Source organism: Heteronotia binoei, chromosome 3, assembly GCF_032191835.1.
Source record: "Heteronotia binoei isolate CCM8104 ecotype False Entrance Well chromosome 3, APGP_CSIRO_Hbin_v1, whole genome shotgun sequence".
NCBI classification, from domain to species: Eukaryota; Metazoa; Chordata; class Lepidosauria; order Squamata; family Gekkonidae; genus Heteronotia; species Heteronotia binoei.
The window spans coordinates 167,426,415-167,449,204 of NC_083225.1; the positions used below are offsets into that span (position 1 = coordinate 167,426,415).

Here is a 22,790-nt window from a genome sequence, read left to right on the forward strand (position 1 = left end):
GCAGGTGACAAGTACTTTGTGAAGTGAGCTATGTAGTACTGTGCCCCCATGCTTCCAGATCTCTGGTGGAATTCCATCAACTCCTGCTGCCTTGCCACTTTTCAGTTGCTTGATGGCTTTAACAGTCTCTTCTAGGGTGGGGATCTCATCCAACTCTGTTTTCACCAGTTGAAGTGGGGTGAGGTGGATTGCTGAATCTTGAACTACGCGGTTGGCACTGAAGAGAACCTGAAAATACTCCGACCACCGGTTCAGTATGGATGCCTTGTCTGTGAGGAGCACTTGGCCGTCTGCACTATGCAAGGGACTCTGAGCCTGATATGATGGACCATATACTGCCTTCAGGGCTTCGTAGAACCCTCTTAAATCACCAGTGTCTGCACACAGCTGGGTTCTCTCTGCAAGCTTGGTCCACCACTCGTTCTGAATGTCTCGAAGCTTGCGCTGGAGGTTGCTACATGCAGCGCGAAAGGTTGCTTTTTTCCCAGGACAGGAGGGCTGAGCAAGATGTGCTTGGTAGGCAGATCTCTTTTTTGCCAGTAATTCTTGGATCTCTTGATTGTTCTCATCAAACCAGTCCTTGTTCTTCCTTGTGGAGAACCCGAGGACTTCTTCAGAGATCTGCAGGACGGTAGTTTTTAGGTGTTCCCAGAGTGCTTCTGGAGAAGGGTCTGTGGGGCAACTGAGGTCCTCAATTCTTGACTGGAGTTTTGCCTGGAAGGCAGCTTTAACTTCGACTGACTGGAGGCTGCCAACCTGAAACTTCCTCCGAGGGATACCTCCTCTCCTGGGTGTGGGTTTAAAGTGAAGACGGAGATTGCAGCGTACAAGACGATGATCCGTATGACATTCTGCGCTGGGCATTACTCGGGTGTGTAAGACATCTCGAAGGTCTCTCTGGCGCACCAGAATGTAGTCGATAAGGTGCCAATGCTTGGACCGTGGGTGCATCCAGGTTGTCTTCAGACTGTTCTTCTGCTGGAAGATAGTGTTGGTGATGGTGAGCTGGTGCTCCATGCAGAATTCTAGCAGGAGGCGCCCGTTGTCATTGCAGTTGCCAATGCCGTGTTTGCCAAGTACTCCTTTCCAGGCTTCCGAGTCTTTACCTACTCTGGCATTGAAGTCGCCAAGGATGATCACCTTGTCCTCTGTAGGGGTCTTCCGTACGAGGTTGCGTAGATCAGCATAGAACTTGTTCTTTTCTGCAGGATCTGCCATCGAAATAGAGGGGCACCAAAGAAGAGGTACAAGGACTCCTTGAAGAAATCCCTTAGCACCTGTCACATCAACCATCACCAGTGGTCTGACCTAGCCTCAGATCGCAAAGCATGGAGGCACACCATCCACCAGGCTGTCTCTTCCTTTGAGAACGCACGCATAGCTGGTCTTGAGGACAAAAGGAGACTGAGGAAGAATTGCACTGCTACAGGACCAACCCTAAATCAGACTTTTCCCTGCAGCCGCTGTGGCCGGACCTGCCTGTCCCACATTGGTCTTGTCAGCCACCAGCGAGCCTGCAGCAAACGTGGACTATTGCACCCTTCTTAAATCTTCGTTCGCGAAGCCAAGCCGAGGGGACTAATTAATCAATTAAGCTTTCACTTCTGCACAGGTGTCCATCAGAGTGGCCTGTAAAGTATATGGACATAAGATATGTTTGAATCATACCAGTGTTCCATCCAGGCTGCAAGCCTAAAAATGCTTTCCTGGGAGTAAATCCCATTGAATAAAATAAGACATTTCTCAGTAGGCTCAGCTTTGGCTTATTCCTCCAATCTAGCATCCTGTTTCACAGGATGGCCAACCAACTCCCCTGCAGGGCCTACAAAGTTTGGGCCTCCCTGGGAAAGCCACCCTCCTCTATTAAAAACTATGGTGCCAAATCCAGTTCTGAAACAGATGTTGATGCTCCAGCAAGAATTCTAGCAAGCTCGAGGAACAGATTCAACAGCATGTTGGAACTGCAAACATTCCTTGGCTTCTCCACAATATTTACACTTGAATGTGGCATATTTTTCTCTTCCTTAAATACAGAACTGTGGATTTTCCCCCTTACAGTACTAATTGCCTCATTACATTTGATCCAACTTTCCTTTCTTCGTGTCTGTTTTCAAAAAGGAATTTTTTTGTGCTGTCTGAAAAAAAACAGGGAGGCATTCTAAGTATCTTTGGTTTTGCTGCCAAGATAGAGGTAACTTCTGCAAAGTTTGGTCTTTTGCACTGAAGATGACCATGCAGTCCTCGCGGCAAGTGTATACTTCTCAGTCAGCTGAAATCAATGTGCTTAGAATGGTGCAACACATTTTCAGTCTACACTGTTGATCACTAGAGAACTGCAATTAATGTTTGTTCCTTGAGAACAATTCAGTGGCCTGAAGCTGATTTTAGGTAGTATGACTCACCCCTCCACTTCCCTCCCTCAGAGGCAAGATTTTGCCCTCCATTTTTCTTTCCTGTTGTGTATGTGGACCAAAGTGAAGACTGATACGGGTGTTCCTGCCGGGCTCTTTGGCGCCAGAAGGACTGAGCTTGGGGACTCAGGAACAATGGCCTGCAGGATCCAAATCCCTGCTGCCCTGCTCCAGTCACGGGTCCCCTGCTGGTTTGAATGATCCAATAACTTGCTTGCGTGGGAACCCTGAGTTGTATATAGTTGGCCCTGTGGGCCCAGTTAGCCAGTCTTTGAGTGCAGCCCTATACTATGCTGTACCTAATAAAGAGCCATGATCACTACCACCTTGCCTCTTCACTGCATTGAGCCCAATGTATTATATTTCCCTTTGCCACTGAGCCACCCTAGTTGTCTGTTTTCTTCTTTCCTAAAGCTTGAACATATGAAGCTGCCTTATACTGAATCAGACCTTTGGTCCATCAAAGTCAGTATTGTCTTCTCAGACTGGCAGCGGCTCTCCAGGGTCTCAAGCTGAGGTTTTTCACACCTATTTGCCTGGACCCTTTTTTTTTTTTTTTTGGAGATGCCAGGGATTGAACCTGGGACCTTCTGCTTCCCAAGCAGATGCTCTACCACTGAGCCACCGTCCCTCACCATCCCAGCTTGCTGGTTGTCCCAGCCTGTCACACACTGGCTCAGCTCAGGAACCTGAGGGAAGGGTTGAGCGCCCCCTTTAACTTAAACAATTGAAATGGCACTCAAGGCATCTGGAAGTTCAAAAATAACAAAATATTTTATTCAACTTAGAGGGGAGAAGGTCAAGTGAAATCACGGGTAAAATTTCTGAGGTAACTCGAATAAATAACCTTGAGGAAAAATCAGTAAATGTACAGACATATGTTTCAGGCTAATCACTAGTGATAAAATCAGTAGATGCACAGTTCATATGTTTCAGGCTAATGAGAGTTTCTTAAGCTATTCCCAATGACTTAAAACCTTTATGATGAGTGGCTTATATTCCAGTGCTTCCCAAACACTGCAGTACACTTTCTTTGAATGTTCACTGACTCTTTTGGTTTCCAGAAAGCTGGGACACTCTATCTAGTACTCAAACTCTTTCTCTAAACACATCAGTACTCTTCTTGAGTTCTAACTGACTCTTAAGATTTCACAAGAGAGTCTCTAACCACACCACACCAGGAATCTCTCCACTCTTCAGAGCAATCTCCCTGTTTTGACTGGGTAGAGAAATTCTTATCTCACTAGAAGATCTATCCCCTTCCTTGGACCAAATGGGAGTCTTTGCCTAACTACTCACTCTTCACTGCCAACCTTCCCAACACTCCACCCTCTGTGTTAAACTGAACTCAGTCAAGGCTGAACTCAGACTGACTTTCTCTTCAGCATTCAGCTCTCAAGTCTTTCTCTGTTCAGCTGATGCTAACCAACCAGATCTCTTGGAGCAGCCTCTCTGCCTCTGTGAGGAATTAACCCATCACAGTCCATTACCTGTTTACACAGCACTTCTGAAATTTTAAAGTGCAGTCCATCACAGTGGCATGATAAATTAGACAGATAATGACAGCTAAAGCAGAAACGGAAAGATTTATCATTACTAGTGAAGGCACACTTGCTGGTAATTGCTAATGCTCACTATCCCAGATTACTTATTTATTGTCTGCCTTTTTCACAGAGACTCAAGGTAGATAACGCAGTGTAATCAATGTGATCAATAGGATTGGATTACACCAATCTGAAAGGAAGTATAAGTATTAAACAAGAAAGGTTAGCATTAAAGAAAATGGTATTTACATAGAAAACAATTTACATAGAAAACAATACATGAAAGTAAGATAATACATACAGCAAACAGAGAGAATGTACTATACACAGTAGTATAATCCACAGTCTTATTAACTTCACTAAAACACCTTCCTAAGTACTCCATTATAATGTAGCTCTATCACTTTTTTAAAAATACCTTTCTGAATAATTCAGTTTTACACAGTTTGCAGACTGACAGACCTCTTGCTTGACCTCTTCAGGCAGGCAGGCCATTCCACAAGGTGGGGGGCCACAGCTAAGAAGGCACATGTGTAGACTGTTCTTAATCTTGCCTATTTACAGGGTGCCACCCCCTGAAGGTCCTGCTCAAATGAGTAAAGCTGTCGTGGTGGCGCATAGTGGGGCATAGTGGGGATATTTGTGAGTTTCTACAACAAAGCTGCCAAGTAGAGGAAGCATAAAATCATAATAGAGAAAGCAAATTTAAAAAAAAACATGTGAGGCAAATATATTAGAAAAAAGCTCCTGACTTTTATCAAAGTAGGTTCACATCCATTGTGAAAAAACCCCAACCTGGTAGGAAGATCCCAACAGGACAGTGGCGGCAGTGAACCTTAGTGGAAGGAAGTGGAATAGCACCCTCCAGGAATTGGCACAAGCCAAGGAGCGGGCTGGCAGAACAGGGTCTGTAAGTCAAAGTGGGCCTGTCCCATCACATAACCCAGGGTTTCCCAAACATTTCTTTCTCATGGCTTGGTTATTTTTACACTTCTCCTTCGTGACCCACTAAAATTTGGGAGTGGAGCCTGGAGACTTTGGGGGTGGAGCTGGGAGGCAGGAATTATGTCATTTCCTGTGGTGTCACTTCCAGGTCATGGGCCAAGTAATGTTACTTCCGGGGCACACTGAACCAAAACTCCACCTCTTCCTGTGAGGTCACTTCCAGGACACTCCCCCAAACCTCCCACATCTTCTGAAGTAACTTTTTTTTACATGTTGTAAGCCGCCCTGAGCCACCTAGTGGCAAGGGCGGGATATAAATCACAAATAAATCACAAATAAATAAATAAATAACTTCGTTTTCAGAAAAATCTCTCTGAAACTCATGCTGAGCCAAAATGGGGGTGAAAAGTGGGTGGTCTGCAACTTTTTCATACATTCCCAGGGTCCTCTCTTTTCACCCCACACCTGCATGCACCTATCTGTTTGTGTGTTCTTCTCCAGCTTGCAGGCACTCCTAATGCCCATGTTCAATTGCCTGCACCACCTACACACCCCTTCCTCAATAGCACTGACCAGTGTATGCGGTTGGGAGTGCTGTTGCCATTGTCATCAGGAATGCCAGCACTGTGTACCACCCACACTGGGCCCTGACAGCTCCTCTACCTCAAAATATGCTGACACATTTAGTAGGCCCTTCCTTCAGCTGCTACTACTGGAACCCTGCCTCAAGCTACAACCAAGCTTGCTAGTTTTTCTCTGCACAACACAGAGATGGGGGAAGGAAGGAAGCCAAACAGAGCTCAGGTTTTGTAGCCTGTGTCAATCATCAAGCCTAGCTTTTCTCTGCACAACAGAGAGACGGGGGAAGGAAGGAAGCCAAACGGTGCTCAGGCTTTGCAGCCTGTGTCAGTCTTTAAGACCAGGTTTTCTCTGCACAACAGAGAGACGGGGGAAGGAAGGAAGCAGAGCAGAGCTCAGGCTTTGCTGGGGGCGGGGTTAGCTTTGGCTTTTCTTGTGACCCAGTATGGAGGCTTCTGTGGCCTGGTACCGAGTTGCGACCCTGCTAAGGGGAAACACTGACATAGCCCATTCACTGTATTTCAGATTTTGTGGGTACACAAAACAGGACCCAGGCAGGACTGTTGGGGGGAAGGTGTTCCTTGAGATCTCACAGTGTTCAGAGGTTCAAAGATCACAACCAGCGCTCTGACTGGGGCCTGGGAAGTAACCAGCAGCTGGTATAGATAAAAGAGGAGTCATGTGCTTCTGGCAGTTCACTAATAGCCTGGCAGAGAGAGAGAGAGAGAGAGATTGACTGACTGACTGACTGTCTTAGTTGTAGGCAATGCAAATATAAATCAGAAACAATAAAACTTGTGATTGCTGCCTTGTCTTATTCAGTATAGAATATCAGGCTAGACACAATCAGGTTGCAAAACCATAAACTGTGGCACTAAGTAATCAGTACCCAAGCCTGTTTTGATGCAACAATTTGCTTAGCTGAGGCTTCTGAACTAGGCATACCAGTTTCCCTCTGGGGATGGGAAATCCCCTACCTGACTCTTGTTTCCCGACTGGCAGGAGAAAATAATGTTTTTTTTTAAAGTTAGTTGGGTAATGGTGTGATGTCATTTATGGGGGGAAGCCAGAAGTAACATCACTTAGCTTTAGGAATCAGTGGTAACTATGGTTTTACTTGCTAGTTCCTAAATAGGAGCAATCTTTTAGTCAAGTGTCTGCCTGTTACATTCATGTTTACATTCGGGCTTTCTCCTGGTTTTACTTTAATCTTCCTAAACTGCTTTAGTACAACCTTTTTTGAAAGATTGCAGACAAAGCAGGGTGGATTTCATGTGGATGGGGGGAAAAGGATTTTTCTGGGTCTTGCTCACAATGGTGACATTTCCTTGTGCCAGTTCTTCTGTGTGCCATTCCCTCATATGTCACTAGAGGGCTTTTTTGTACATAGAAATTGATTAACATGCTGTAGCACCTCTGGACATCTCTTGTCTTAAATACCCTACAACAGGGGTGGCCAAACTTGCTTACTGTAAGAGCCACATAGGATAAACATCAGAGGTTTGAGAGCCACAAGACAGGGAGGGAGAGAGGAAGGAAGGCAGGCAAATAGATGGGGGAGGGAGAGGTGGAAAGCAATTTTAAATGTACTGTCCAAGCCATCAGCTGGCTTGGCTTAGAGAAGTGATTTAAAGAGAGAAATGCCCTCTCCAAGCCAGCCAATGGGCCATTAGGGGCTTCAAGGGCCACACAATATGTGTGAAAAAGCCACAGTCTGGCCATCCCTACCCTACAGGGTTGCCATAAGTTGGCTGTGATTTGATGCCACTTTCCACTACCATAGCATTTTGATAGATAGATGAGAGAGAGAGAGAGAGAGAGAGATTTTTCTGGATATTTGTAGACTGCTTTCCTTCCCAATGGGAACTCAAAGCAGTTTACAACATTGTTCTTCCCTCTTCCATTTGATGCTCCCAACAACCCTGTGAGGCAGGTCAGACAGTGAGAGTAGCAAACTTCCCTAGCAAAGTGAGTATTTGACCTTGGATCTGTCAGATCCTAGTCTGACACTTGAGCCACTGTCAATTAAGGATTGTTGAAAGTCCCCAAAGCTCTCCAGTGGCACAGGGGTGGGTGATAAGTGGGAAGTGCCTCTGCATTCACAGCAGCAACAACAAGAAGCACACAGAGAACAGCCATTGTGTACAAGCAGTCCCAAATTGGCTCCATGTTGCAAATATAGTTCCGACACAGCTCTGGAGATGATCACTTGTGTTCAGAGAAACCTGTTTAACCAGGTAACAGATATTTACTTACAATATTGATAAGCCTGCCTGTCTTCCAGAAATGTGGGGCCCAAGCAGGGAAAGATATAGGGGGGGGGGGGCAGAGGGGGGTGCTTGCCCTGGGCGCCGACAGAGGGGGGGCAAATTGGGTACGGAGCCCATTGTATTCAATGGGACCATAAAATAGAATGGCCCATAAGGGGGCACCATTTTGTGATTTTGCCCCCCCTCAAAAAACATGTAGATCCGGTCCTGGGCCCAAGGCAGGTAACAGCACAGAAGTGAAGCAATAAAATATATGAATGAAGCCAGAAGTCTGCAACAAGATCCATGGAACAGTCTACCATCTAAAAATCCCTGCTGTTGTCTTTCCATGAGACCTCAGCCATCCTTCTAAGTACTAAGTATACTTTCCAGGTAAGTATAGCCGACAATAAGACCAGGTTAAGAACAGCCCTCTGGGTTATTCCCCAAAATATACGAGTTTGAGCATTTTATTTATTTGAACTTTTTCTATTCTGCCTTCCCCATGACTCAAGGTGGCTTCCATAATTAAAAACATCCAAGTAGATATAAAACCCGAGTTCAGCCCCTGTCTAATAAAATGCCTACAACTTACAATCAAATTAAAGCTCTAAAATGTCTTATAGGAGCTCCTGAAAGTTTCCAAGGATGGTGTCCCCTCGCCTCCCCATTCAGTAAAGTGGGAGTAACCGCAAAGAAAGCTCAGGCCCTCATTGATGCTTGAGTTAGGGAACACCCAGAAGGTGGCAAAGGGAAGACTTTAGCTGGCATACAGGAACAGTCCTTTAGATTTTTGATAGAAATTGCAGTTTTTGAGTTGTCTTCAAGGGCAGACTCATGTAGAGCATGTTACAGTAGTCAAGCTTCAGGGTTACTTTAGGCAGAAATAACATGTATGACATTAGTGTTCTTATGATGTACGATGCAAAAATCTATAATTCTCCAGACATTCCATAGAATCAGATTTTTAAAAAATACATATTGGTTATACTATTAACTTATATCTACTGTGCAATACTATATTATTTTATTTTGTTATGTTTATGATGTGAAAATACCATAAATTGTTAATTTAAAAATATATATTGGTATTCCTTGCAGAAATACGTGTGGGATATCAAATTCCCCAGTTGATTAAGCTTTCTTTTCCATCCCCACAAGACATTCTTTATGTTCTCTATGAATTATCCAAATAAAACAAAAGGGCTGATCTGGGCATTTTAAACACCAGTTTGCAGTGTCTTCTAATTGCAATGGAATCCAAACACAATTGCACTATGATTTAAGGGTAACATATATTTTTTACTGTTTAGCTAAAACTGATTGTAACAAAACCTGTAAGAGCTGACTAAAATAAAATAAAAGGCACATAAGAAACATTGTGATTTTTGAATAGTTGTGTTATTAACAAGGGGCCTCTAGTGGTAGCAATGAATAACTGCACGTTATCATCAATTTTCCTAGAAGCTCCTTTAAAATCAAATAAAAATCTTTGAAAAGAATTTTCCCAGAAGCTGCTGAGTTAGGATTCAGAAACAGTTTTGATGTTATCAGGCTTGTAATGCAGTACTATGCAGAGTTACTCCAGTCTGCTATTTTGATTATAAAGTCCAACAATTACAGATATAAATAGAATGCTTTACAAAAATTATTATAAACATATTTAAGGTATGGGAGCCAACATGGTGTAGTGGTTAGAATGATGAACTAGGATCTGGGAGAGCAGGCCCATAGCCATGGGGGAGCATGTGGGGACACTGCCCCTGACTTCCAAGTGGGTCCCCCAACTTCCCGGGGGCCCTCCAGGGAGCAGCCTGCTTTTTTTTTTTTAACCTTTTCTCCCATGGCAAAGCGTCATCATTATCAGCCGGAGCCAGGAGAGCTGAGCAGGGCAGAGTGCACTGCAGCAGCAAAAACAGCAGACAGAGAGGGAGGTGAAGGAGAGGGAGGCGGAGGAGGTGGAGGAATGGGCTGTGGAGGGGGGCATGGATGGAGCTGCTGCAAAGTGCTGGGGTGGGGGAGAGGGAGATGAAAGGAAACCCTGCTGCATGCATGCAAAGTGCAGTCCCTTCTTGACTCCAAAGTTTGATGAGATTGATGATGAGATTGGATTTATATCCCACCTTTCACTCGGAGTCTCAGAGCAGCTTACAATGTCCTTTCCCTTCATCTCCCTACAACAGACACCCTGTGAGGTATGTGGGGCTGAGAAAGCTCTGAGAGAACTGCTCTTCAGCAGAACAGCTCTGTGAGAGCTGTGACTGGCCCAAGGTCACCCAGCAGCTGCGTGTGGAGGAGTGGGGGATCAAACCTGTTGCTCCCTGGTAATATTCTGCGCACTTAACCATTACACCAAACTGGCTCGCTTTAGGGTTTTAGGGCTGGCTGCTTCAACTTGGCCACTTTCAGAGCTTCCAGCTTTTGCCTCCACCCCAGAAAGCTTCTGAGAAGCAGCAAGCCCCACAGTGGATGAGAAAGGGAGCCCCCAACTTTTAAAATCCTGGCTACGCCCTTGTGGGAGAGCCAGGTTCAAATTCCACTTATGCCATGGAAACTTGCTGGATGAACTTGGAACTCAGCCAAACCTTCACAGGGCTGTAGAGTGGATAAAATGGAGAAGACAACCATGTGCTGCTTTGATTTCCCAATGAGGAGAAAGGCAAGGTATAAATGAAGTAGGAAATATATAAATAGCATAACCTCCAGAGTAGGCCCCGGTAAGCCATCTATGAGACTGTAAGAAAATGTCTTACCTGTTGCAGACTAGTACCAACTGGGCTTTAAAAAAAAAAAAAAAAGCCCAGCAGGAACTCAATTGCATATTAGACCACACCTGCTGACATCACCATTGTTTCACAAAGGCGTTTTTTGAAGAAAAGGTCCAGCAGAAATTCATTTGCATATGAGGCCACACCCCCTGATGCCAAGCCAGCCGGAATTGTGTTCCTGTGTGTTCCTGCTAAAAAATAAAAGCCCTGAGTACCATTATATTTTATTCGAATGTAGGATCCTTTGAATGCATTAGGTTAAAGTTGCTCTTTAAATTACGTACGTTGCAGCTTTTCTCTCTCATGAATGCTTCTGAAATAAGTATATGTTTGCACAAATCTGATTTAAAGGAGTATTATAACTGAAAAACTAGCCTGGAGACAGATTATAAAATTATAGAAAAGTTTTTGTTTGTTTGTTTTTTAATTCTTTCCTCTGGGTTAGCACTGGTTTGCAGGAGGGGGGGCACTCTGTGGTTAAAAGGCAAATGTTTGCAAAATCAGCAGAGCATTAGGGATCAATAAGGAACAGGGCAGTGGCAACCTCTATGGAAATATTTAAGCCCCACCCCCTCATCAGTTAGCTATGAGCACTCAGTAGGTGGCTTTCATATAAAAAGTTTCAATAAAATGATGTAGCCGTGAATAAGCCAGGGACGCCAAATCTCATTGAACCTGTGGGCATTTGGGGAATTTGAGAAGGGGAAGTGGGGGCCTCTACAAAATGGCTGCTGTGGGGGAGTTGGGCCTGTCAGCAGAACTGCCTTTAAAGTCGATAATTCAGGGTTATCAGACAAATACAAATTACTATATGTTTCTAAGAACAAAGTTTGAGTCCAGTGGCACCTTTAAGACCAACAAAGTTTTATTCAAGGTATGAGCTTTTCTGTGCACGTGAAGAACTCGCCTATATGAAAGACAGCACCATAGAATATTTTTTTAGAATGTTTTAATTGTAATTGTATTTTATTGGTTTTTAAATTGTAAATGTAAATATTTAAAGTGATTGTTAGCCGCCCTGAATCCGCTTGCGGAGAGGGCGGGATAGAAAGTTAAGATAAATAAAAATAAAAATAGATAAACTCATACTTTGAATAAAACTTGGTCGGCCTTAAAGGCGCTACTGGGCTCAAACTTCGTTCTACTGCTTCAGACCAACATGGCTGCTCACCTGGATCTATCAGTCCCTAAATACTTCTGATATACCTGTGCCAGTATTTTAGCCAAATTAAACTTATATAATTGCTAGCTAGGGGTGCCAGCTTCCACATGGGACTTGGGGATCCCCCCAGAGATAGGATTGCCTGCCAGGTCTGTGTTGGAAAATATCTGGAGATGAGACATTGAGGGTGGATCTGGGAGAGGGTGGGGTTTGGGGAGGGGAGGGGCCTCAGCATGGTACAATGCCATAGAGTTCACTCTTCAAAGCAGCCATTTTTTCTAGGGGAGCTGATCTCTGCCAGCTGGAGATCAGTTGGAACAGTGGGAGATCTCCAGTTCCCACTTGGAGGCTGGCAACGCTGTTTCAGAAAGAGGCTGAAAAAGCAAAGTGAGAACTATAGAAATGGTGGAGGATTTTTCTGAGCAGGGGATGATTTTGGGAGATTTTCCAAGTGTCCACTGCTCAGTAGAACCTGGTTATTGCTAATTCCTGTAATAGCTGGAGAGAAAAAAGAATTTAAAGTGCACTTTGGCCTTCTGCCCAGGCTACAGTTACAGCTTCCAAACTGCCTTTCCTACCTGCAGTATTTAAGATGGAACTGATAAAGGCTAATGAAAAATCTCAATATTTTTTTTTATTAATCTAACCTGTTGGATAAAAATTCAGGACCTTGTCTCTCTGAGTCAGACAAAACAAAGTTAGACGGCATGCACTGTGTAATGCTTTTTAATACCAGGCTTATTCTGCTGATTCCATGTAGTGGTATCTCTTTGTAGATAAACAAGAGAGCGACTTCTGTGACTGTAAAAGGAATACTTTGACCCTTTCTCTTTGAACAGTGTTCCCTAGCTGGAGGCGGACTTCACGCTTGCTCCTAAACATGCTGACTTTTCTTCCAGTGTCATTTTTCATGTCAATCTGGTTTTTGTTGCAGTTGCAGGAAACTAATGCAGCTGCCCCTCTGGATTCAGTGTGTTCTGTGAGTCATTACTGCTGATATTCATTTTCTTATAATGATTTGTTATTAATTTTTTGATCTTTATATTAACACTTTTTAACATTAAAACACAGAGACTTTGGGGGGGGGGAATCTGGGAGGGGGAGGGGTTTGGGGAAGGGAGGGGCCTCAGCATAGTACAATACCATAGAGCCCACCCTTCAAAGCAGCCAGTAGGGGCCACTTTCCCAATATCACACCTTCTCCCTCTAGGGTTGGAAAATACCTGAAGATTTTGTGGGTGGAGCCTGGGGAGAGTGGGTTTGGGGGAGGGTCTTCCAAAGTGGCCATTTTTGCCAGAGGAAGTGATCTTGGTCTCCTGGAGATCAGTTGTAATCCCAGGAAATCTCCAGCCACCACCTGGGGGTTGGCAAGCCTACTTCCACCTCACACAGACTGCAGATTCCTGCATTAAGGTCCAGTTCTCCAGAAAATGGTATCACGCAAACTGGCTGGATTATAAAACAAACAAACAAAAGCAATGCTGTGGTCTCATCAGTGATAAAATAGACGCAATCCTTGTCAATCTGTTTTTGTTTTACTTGTGCAAATTCAATCACCCAGGTTAACTGAGTCTAAGAAATGTTGAGACTCTCTGAGTATTGCCCTTGGTCCTGCTTTCTTCCCATTAGATTGCTGATCCTGATAGAGCGGTAGATGTCAGAGAGGGTATGGTTGCCAGGTCCTCCATGGCCACCTGCGGTGAATGGGGGGGGGGCAGGGTTGCCAGCTCCAGGTTGGGACACTCCTGGAGGTTTGGGAATGGAGCCTGGGATGATAGGGACCTCAGTGCCCCCCCCTAACCAGAAAACCTTGCTTGTGGCCTCACAAAATTTGAAATTCTGGTTGAGAGACAAAGGGGAATTTGGTGTTCATCAGCAAATGACCCATGTAGAGATGCACCTCCTGCTGCTGTTTGTAAGCCATGCAGGTTAGGTGGGGCAAGAAGGGACAGTCAGAGTGCAAAGGTCACTTGGCTGGATGGGAACAATTAGACTGTGGTGGTAGAAAGTCTGACTGGAAGGAGGCAAAAGCCAAAACCATGCCTGATGGAGTGGGCAGGCTCCTCAATAGACATGGCAGTTGGAGTGAGAGCAGGGGACCTGTTCTTTAAAAATCTGACATATGGGGAAAACAAACATTACATTAAGACATGCCACAATTTCAGAAGTGCATAAATCCAGGGCTCTTTTTGTAGAAAACGCCCAGCAGGAACTCATTTGCATATTAGTCCACATCCCCCGACATCACCACTGTTTCTCACTGGGCTTTTTTGTGGGAAAAGCCCAGCAGGAACTCATTTGCATATTAAGTCGCATACTCCTGACGCCAAGCCAGCCGGAACAGCATTCCTGTGCATTCCTGCTTTTTAAAAAAGTCCTGCATAAATTGCAGGACAATATAGAATTGCTGATCATTATTTTGGGGTCTGGAAGCAATTTTCTCCAGGCCAGAGATCCTGGAGGCTTTTTTTTTTGCCGTCTTCTGGGCATGGGGCAGGGGTCACTGTGGGTATTGGGGGTTCCTTTTTGGAAAGGGATACAATCTGTTTGACCTGGTCCGGATTGGCCAGGCTAGCCAGATCTCATCTGCTCCCAACAGCTAAGAAGGGTTGGCCCTGGTTAGTACTTCCATTCCACGGGAGACCACCAGGGAAGTCCAAGGTCACTGTGCAGAGACAGGCAGTGGCAAACTGCCTCAGAATCTCTCTTGCCCTGAAACTCCTACAGGGTCGCCATAAGTTGGCTGCAGCTTGACAGCACTTTCTACCACCACAGTCTGCTTGTTCTTATCCAGCCCAGTGACCTTTGCACTCTGACCACCCCTTCTTGCCCCACCTAACCTGCATGGCTTACAAACAGCAACAGGAAGGCTTTTTTTGAGTAGAAATGCATTGAATTCCTAGGTATTTGTAGTATTTTACTTGTTCTATCTCTTTGCCGCCTATATTTTACTTATTTTATGTATTTTAGCTCCCTATGTACTTTATAATCTAGGATTTTATATTATTTATATTGCTATTTTACTGCTAAATCTGTTTTATGCCAATAAAGGCTTGCTATTTGATTTGAGTAGAAATGCAGTTCTGGCTGGCTTGGCATCAGGAGGTGCGGCCTAATATGCAATTGAGTTCATGCTGGCCTTTTCTTCAAAAAAGCCCTGTGTGATCAATGGTGACACCAGGGGGTGTGACCTAATATGCAAACGAGTTCATGCTGGTCTTTTTCTACAAAAAAAAGCCCATGAGGAAATGTGAAACTTGGAGACCTGTCCCCTCTCCCCTTGCAAGAACATATCTGTGTCCCCCTCAGCCCTCCTGCGTTGTCATTGGCAAATCCCCAAATATGTCAGTCAGTGGATCTTCAGGATAAGCCCATGAAGATCACTGTAATTCAAAGATACGTGGGCATAGCACATCTGCCATCCTAAATCCATGTGAGCTGATGATTGGGATGGATCTATTAGTCTTAATATTTTTGTAAATAGAAAAATGAGTTCACCATTCTTCTAATGAATCTATAAAGTCATGTTCACATCAAAAAGGAGAAAACAAATTGACCTTCATCAATTAATCTGATTATTTCTCTTAACGTATTCCCTCTTATTCTTATTATCTGTTATCTTTTTATTCCTGTTTATTGGAGTTGTTCCCTCAGTGATCCCTCCCTCCTGACAAATGTTTTAATTTCTGTTTTTATGTTTTTGAAACATAAAACATCAGGTCTGTTCTTTAATTGTTTCAATGATAAGTGTGTGTGTGTGTGTGTTTGGCGGGGTTGATTTTAATGGTTTTAAAATGCTATTTTATCATGTTATTTTATAATGTGTTATTTGCCTGGTGGCCTGTGTGAGGGCAGAAAGGTGGAATATAAATTTTGCAAAATAAATAAATCTTACCTGCTTCCTAAACAGAGAAATTCCCTCTAAAGTCAAGGTATTAAAATATTATTTTAGTTGCCCTCCCTCAAAATGTTTTCTAACCTTTACGAAGTAGCAGCGTAATGTAATCTGTTGTGCCAGTAAGATTACATTGTATTTCCAGAAGTTTTCTAAATCCACCAGAGGGCGCTTTTAAAACCATCCTATCCATTCTGTAGATTCAGGTAGGTAGCAACAGGACAAAGTTAAGATTCCAGCGGCACCTTTAGGACCAACCAGGTTTAATTCTGGATATAAGCTTTGAGGAAGTGTGCATGCACACAAAAAGCTTATACCCAGTTTATGCCACTGGACTCTTAACTTTGTTCTATCCATTCTGTAGTTACCCAGGAGGAGGAGGAAGAAGAGAAACAACAAAAATTACTACCTTATAGAACTGTTACTTGTACATTTTCAGTGCCCTGCTATTTTCCTTGACAGCACAGGGAACACCAATCTTCCTTTCAGGTAAATAGGTGTTTAGGGTCTGGCTTTCAGTTATGAAAATCCACCCATATGGACAATCTCTGAAATTTCAGCTCAAACATTTTTAGGATTAGGATTGTAGTGTAGCACTCTTTGATTTAGGCTGGCTTTGGGAGGCCAGTTAACTTATACTGACAAAGGACTGATGGTTTTAAAATGCACTGTACTTTGCTTTAGTTTCATTTCATTGTTTCACTTTGCCCTGATCTGGATAGGCCAGGCCAGGCTAATCTTATCAGATCTCAGAAGCTAAGCAAGGCTGTCCTTGGCTACTTTTTGGATGGAAGACCACCAAAGAAGTCAAGGGGCACAAGACAGAGGCAGGCAATGGCAAACCACCTCTGAACTCCTCTTGTCTTGAAAACCCTACAGGGTCACTGTAGGTCAGCTGTGTCTTGGCAGCAAAAAAACAGAGAAGAATTTGGTGGTGTTTTCCAGTTTCTACCCAGTCTTTGGGATGGGATGTTAAATCGATGCATTGGAGAGCCGGTTTGGTGTAGTGGTTAAGTGTGCGGACTCTTATCTGGGAGAACCGGGTTTGATTCCCCACTCCTCCACTTGCACCTGCTAGCATGGCCTTGGGTCAGCCATAGCTCTGGCAGAGGTTGTCCTTGAAAGGGCAGCTGCTGTGAGAGCCCTCTCCAGCCCCACCCACCTCACAGGGTGACTGTTGTGGGGGAGGAAGGTAAAGGAGATTGTGAGCTGCTCTGAGACTCTTCGGAGTGGAGGGTGGGATATAAATCCAATATCTTCATCTTCTTCTTCCTAGCTCTATATTTCAAGAATGTTGTAGCAGTCCAGTTGGAAAGGATTCCAAGTGTAGCAGAGAGCAGAACTTTCTGTGAGCGATTGCTGAGGATGGGTTCACCCAATAATGGTTTGCCTCAAGCAGCACATGGTAAGAGGCAAGACTTTCACAGGCAAATGTAACAAGTATATCAAAAGGAAGACTCCATTTGAGCTTGAGGCCCAGGACAAATACCTTCCTCACCCTACCAAATTCACAGATTGGCCCTGCAAATGAGGAATGACAGGTGGCTGGTATCTCCACTACAAGGGGGAAGAGAAAATCAGTGCATGCCCCTTTCAAATAAAGGATCCCTTTAAAGTTCTGCTATCCTAGGCCAAATGCTAATAAATGCCATGGCATCATTCTGGTAGAAATACAGTCTGCAGTGCTTAATGTTTACCTGAGTTATTAGGAATGAGAATTAAAGAGGGAAAGCTGCAACAATTAAGAGAAATAAAGCAACAGGGGGTACTAAACGCCTTCTGTAACAATAAAAAATGTTGTATTGTCAAGGCCTACAGAGGAATTGGGAAAGCAAGATTGTCTTCTGCTTTAGAGGCAGGCTTTCCACAGTGGCATGTTCACATTACCACACTATTTATTTTCTGATCCCAGTTCTGACAATAAAAAAACTACTAACTTCTTTCATTCAGAAGGAAGGGAGGCATCCGGATTCAAGCATCGGGAAATGACTCCATCTCTTTTGAAGACCTGCCAAGTCTGAGCTTCTCAGGAGGCTCAACTAAGTCTTACACATATCTTTCTCCTTTGGGTGCCTGAATCATTTCCTCTCTGGGTTTCCACACATGATATTTGTATTGTGTTGCTTGGTTCTTGAAAGGGGAAAAAAATAATGCAAACTAAGGAATCAGCCTTTAAAGGGGGGGGGGGGCGGGATTTCTCATGTTTTTTTTCTCAAGTATGTCCCTACTCTGCATAATTTTCTTTGGTGCATTTTTATCCCATTTTGGCTCAAAGGGACTCTGAAGGGAATAAGATACTCCTGGCCAGCACCATGCCCCAGCCTGGATAGCAAAGTTTCATCAGTTCTGGGAAGCTATGCTGTTGGCCCTGGCTAGTATTTGGTATGAGATCTTCCAGGAATATCAGGTTTGTGATGTATAGGCAGGCAACCCCAAACCATCTCTGAGCATCTCTTGCCTTGAAAACCCCACAGGGTCGATAGCCATAAATCAGCTGTGACTTGATGCCACACACATAATATCATAGCCTCCGATTAATCTGCTAGTCAAAGACAAGAGCACTGTTGATTTTGCTAACTCCACTGCACGATCTTGCCTAAGAGCTTCACATTAGCAGAATAGGGACTAAAACCCACTTGCCAACTTGGATCAATCCAGCAATTCTCTTAGTGATTCCATCTGTCAGCCAAATGAGCCAGGCATTAGCGAGGCTCATCCCTTCACTGGGAAGACCTTACATTCGGGAACAGCCGTATGGGAAAAACCTGTTTGAGCTTTTCCTCCTATCACTGTAGGTTTTTGCACACATATTGTCATATCATATGGCTTTTGCACACATGTTGTGTGGCTCTCGAAGCCCTCACAGTCCTTTAGGCCAGCTTGCAGAAGATATTTGTCTCTTTATATCACTTCTCTGAGCCAAACCAGCTGGTGGCTTGGAGAATACATTTAAAGTTAAAGTTGATTTCTTTCTACCTCTCCCTTATTCCCCCTCACCCATCTGCCTTCCTTCCTTCCTTCCTTCCTGTCTTGCAGCTCTCAAACATCTGACTTTATCCTATGTGGCACTTACATTAAGCAAGTTTGGCTACCCCTGGTATAGAGCATGCACAACTTTTTGTGGGGAGGACATTAAACTGAAAACCATTTGTAATTTTGTGCTTATTGTTGGGGTATTTGTTTAAAATCTAGAGGTGATGTGCAGACAAAAGGGGCAAAAAACATGCTTAAATTTATAAAGATAAATACGGTTTACCGAAAAACATTAGGGAAGGGTACTTGGGATAAAAGAAAAAAAAAGATGCATTCTACCTTGCTAACTACATTCTAACTCTTATATGGCCGGATCTGTAATTGTGATTCTTGTTGCTTTTTCTTGATCAGAGAGACAATGATGGGAACATCAGCAATAAAGCTTGCATAGAATATCAAAGCAATCTTACAAACAAGGTGCTAATTGATCCATAGTGGGGTTACAGGTCAACATGCTTCCTTCTTGGTTTTCCTGAGCAGACTACAGAATGATATTGATTGGATACAAAATTATATATCCTCATGTCCTGTTTACTAACAACTAACAATATGAGTTAACCACGTAGTGACTGAAATGTAAGCAAATTGCACTTTCCAACACTTACGCACATTAGACTTGTTTTAAAAACAAACAACCAGTTTGTTTTAGATACTTCTGTTGTCTTTTTTTTTTTTTAATCCAGGCTTTCATAAATTGTTTTGGACTATTTGGGAAAGAAGCAAGGCATAATTTTTAAAATGACATTTATTTACTTACTTACATTATACCCTGCTTTTTCCCCCAATGGGGGAACCCAAGTGGCTTACTTTATTGTCCACACCTCTATTTTAGCATCACAACAACCCTGTGAGGTAGGTTAGGCTGAATGTGTATGACTCGACAAGCTCACCCAGCAAGCTTCTATGGGCAGACTGAGGATATGAAATACACCCTGCAGGCAAGGAAATTAAAAACCATCTCCTTATTGACACCCTCTAGGTATTTCTCATAGCCCAGAATAAAAAGAGCTACACAGGTCATGTAATGAACAGGAGCCAAATCTATATTAATCACAATGTAGAATAGCAGACAAAAGGATGGATGGACAGAATGGTAGATCAGAAGGACTAACCAACTACACAAGCAACCCAAGTGTTACCAAACAATTGTAATTAAAGATTCTGCTCCACAGAGGCTGTTGGATTATGTTCCATGGCATGAAGGAATGACACAGAACAAAGGACAGATATTCAGCTGCATCCACACATCCTTGGATATTGAACCATCATGTCACTGTAGCAATCACCTCCTGCATAGTCCTGTCCACACGGGAAAATCTCGTTGTTAGAAGATACTGGATTTATATCCCGTCCTATACTCTGAATCTCAGAGTCTCAGAGCAGTCACAATCTCCTTTACCTGCCCACCCCCCCACAACACCCTGTGAGGCAGATGGGGCTAAGAGAGCTCTTACAGCAGCTGCCCTTTCAAGGACAACTCCTGTGAGAGCTATGGCTGACCCAAGGTCATTCAAGCAGCTGCAAGTGGCGGAGTGGGGAATCAAACCCGGTTCTCCCAGATAAGAGTCCATGCACTTAACCACTACACCAAACTGTTGTTGATGACAGTGCAGTATCCAGTACCATGTGGATGCAGCCGGAGGGATAGGTCATTAGCTTGGAGAAACATTGACTGAGGGGTGACATGAGAGAGGTTTACAAGATTATGCATGGGACAGAGAAGGTAGAGAAAGAAGTACTTTTCTCCTTTTCTCACAATACAAGAACTCATGGGCACTCAATGAAATCGCTGAGCAGTTGGGTTAGAACGGATAAAAGGAAGTACTTCTTCACCCAAAGGGTGATTAACACATTGAATTCACTGTCACAGGAAGTGGTGGCAGCTACAAGCACAGACAGTTTCAAGAGGGGATTGGATAAATATATGGAGCAGAGGTCATTCAGTGGCTATTAGCCACAGCGTATTGATAGAGCTCTCTGTCTGGGGCAGCGATGCTCTGTATTCTTGGTTCTTGGGGGTGGTGAGGGGCACAGTGGGAGAGCTTCTAGTGTCCTGGACCCATTGTTGGACCTCCTGATGGCACCTGGGTTTTTTTGGCCACTGTGTGACACAGAGTGTTGGACTCGATGGGCCATTGGCCTGATCCAACATGGCTTCTCTTATGTTCTTATGTCAGCAAAATAAAACTGGAGTCCAGCAGCACCTTAAATGGCTAGCAAAATTCATTCCAGTGTGAGCCTCTGATGGACTCAGAGCCCACTTCATCAGATGCCTTTAGGATTGCCATAATCCAGGTAGCACCTAGAGGTATCCCGCTATTAACAACTGATCTCCAGACCACCTAAATCAGTTCCCCTGGAGAAAATGGCTGCCTGAGGGGTGTGTGGACTCTATGGCATCATAACCTGCTAAAGTCCTTTCCCTCCCCAAACCCAGCCATCCCCAAGTTCCACTCCCCCACTTATCCAGATATTTATTTCCCAACCTAGACCCGGCTGCCCTCTGTATTGTTTCTTTTATTCAGGGCTTTTTTTGAGCAGGAACGCACAGAAACTCAATTCCAGCTGGCTTGGTGTCGGGGTGTGTGGCCTAATATGTAAATGAATTCTTGCTGGGCTTTTTCTACAAAAAAGCCCTTTGTGAAACAATGGTGACACCAGGGGGTGTGACCTAATATGCAAATGAGTTCCTGCTTTTATTCATCACCTGTCTGTGGGGGGGGGACTTCATATAACACTGTTGACTTACAAGATTGATTTAGCCCATTGACAAAGAGCAGATGTCAAAAAGCACCTGCAAAGGAAGATAAAATCCATGCCCGTCTCTTGAGCCACCCTTTAAAAATACTTCCGGGGCTCTGCAGTGAGAAGCGCGCGTATCCAGTCCTGCAGCAGTTGCCCCACCATCACAGGTATCCAACCGGTCGCCCCCCTTCCTCCCTGCAGCGGATCGTGGTGGGTTGCATGCAACTCGGTCTCCTGGAAAAGGCTCCGTGCAGAAGCCCAGCAGCGCCACCCCACGGCGCGGGCCCAGAAGCCAAAGGCAGCGGCTCCTCCTCCTCGCCTTCCCGCGCCTCGCTGTCCCCTCCCTCGCCCTCCAGCAGCTTCGCTCCGCAGCCTCTCGCTCCTGTCTCCCTCCAGAGTGGCTCTCATTGTTCGCAATGGAAGGACCGTCCTCTGCCGCCTCCGAGAACCCGAGGCCTCCGGGGGCGACGACCGCTGCTGAGCCGCGGCAGACCTGCTTCGCCAGCCTTTTGAACCGCGTCCGCGAAAAACTCTGCACCTGGTGAGTGCAAAGAGCAGGCGGCGGGAGGCAGGCAGGCAGGCAGGCGGCGGCAAGTTGCTGTCCTTTGCCCCGAGAGGAACTGCTCTTCTGCCCGCCGGCTTTAGGTGCACGTGGAGGGAAGACGGCTTGGCTGGTTACGGGAGTGAGTCGGGTGGCAGAGCAACACGCGGCAGTCGACCCTGGTTCTTCCCGGGGTTTTCCTTTTTTTTTTTTTAAGCCGTGCGCGCCGGGAGCAGAGAGCGCAAAGAAAAGCCATCTCCCACGTGCTTGATGGAAGCGCGGCTCGGGGAAGGCTTTTCCCTGGAAAGAGGAGCGCTGGAAACCAGACCTCCTCGGTGGGATTTGAAAGCCGTTTAATACCAGCTTTGTTGCGGAGTGTGTAGTGCCAGGGGTTGTTCGCGGTGATTCAGTGGGGCCGGCAGAAACCGCTTTGCACGTGGTCAGAGCACTTTCCTAGTATTTCACCCCGCTAGCCCAGAATGCCCAACCTGGATAGGGAGAGTAGGATCCATGTGCACCGGCTGTGCCTCCGTTGCACATTTAGCATAACAAACGGTATGCACTTAAGCTTTCTGCGACCATAAGCCTACAACCCCCTCCCCGACTTCGTTACAGATGTCTTCAGAAACCCCTCATAGACGCCACCTGGAGTTCTGGCACAGGAAATGAGGTCGTTTGTGCCTGAAAGGCCCTGGTGGCTCATGACTGAATGGGAGAAACAGAACAAAATTCGAGTTTAGTGGCATCTTTAAGACCAACAAAGTTTTATTCCTGTGCATGCACATTTCTTCAGATACAATGAAATGGAAGTTGCCAGACTATAGCAATAAATTCACGTGCACAGGGCCAGCCCTAGACGGTCTAACACCCAAGGCAAGGCTAACGTCTGGTCCCCCCTCCCCCCATAACATCATTGAG

General features: G+C 44.9%; 1 protein-coding gene across 1 annotated transcript in view; it reads left to right on the forward strand.

Moving 5' to 3' along the window:
* The first annotated feature begins 21,657 nt into the window (after positions 1-21,657).
* SLC35F2 (solute carrier family 35 member F2) overlaps positions 21,658-22,790 on the forward strand; it is a 35,332-nt gene continuing 34,199 nt past the window's right edge. The window contains exon 1 of the mRNA XM_060235180.1: positions 21,658-21,872. Coding sequence (XP_060091163.1) covers positions 21,748-21,872 — 125 coding nt within the window. The 5' untranslated portion in view covers positions 21,658-21,747. The remainder of the gene's footprint in view (positions 21,873-22,790) is intronic.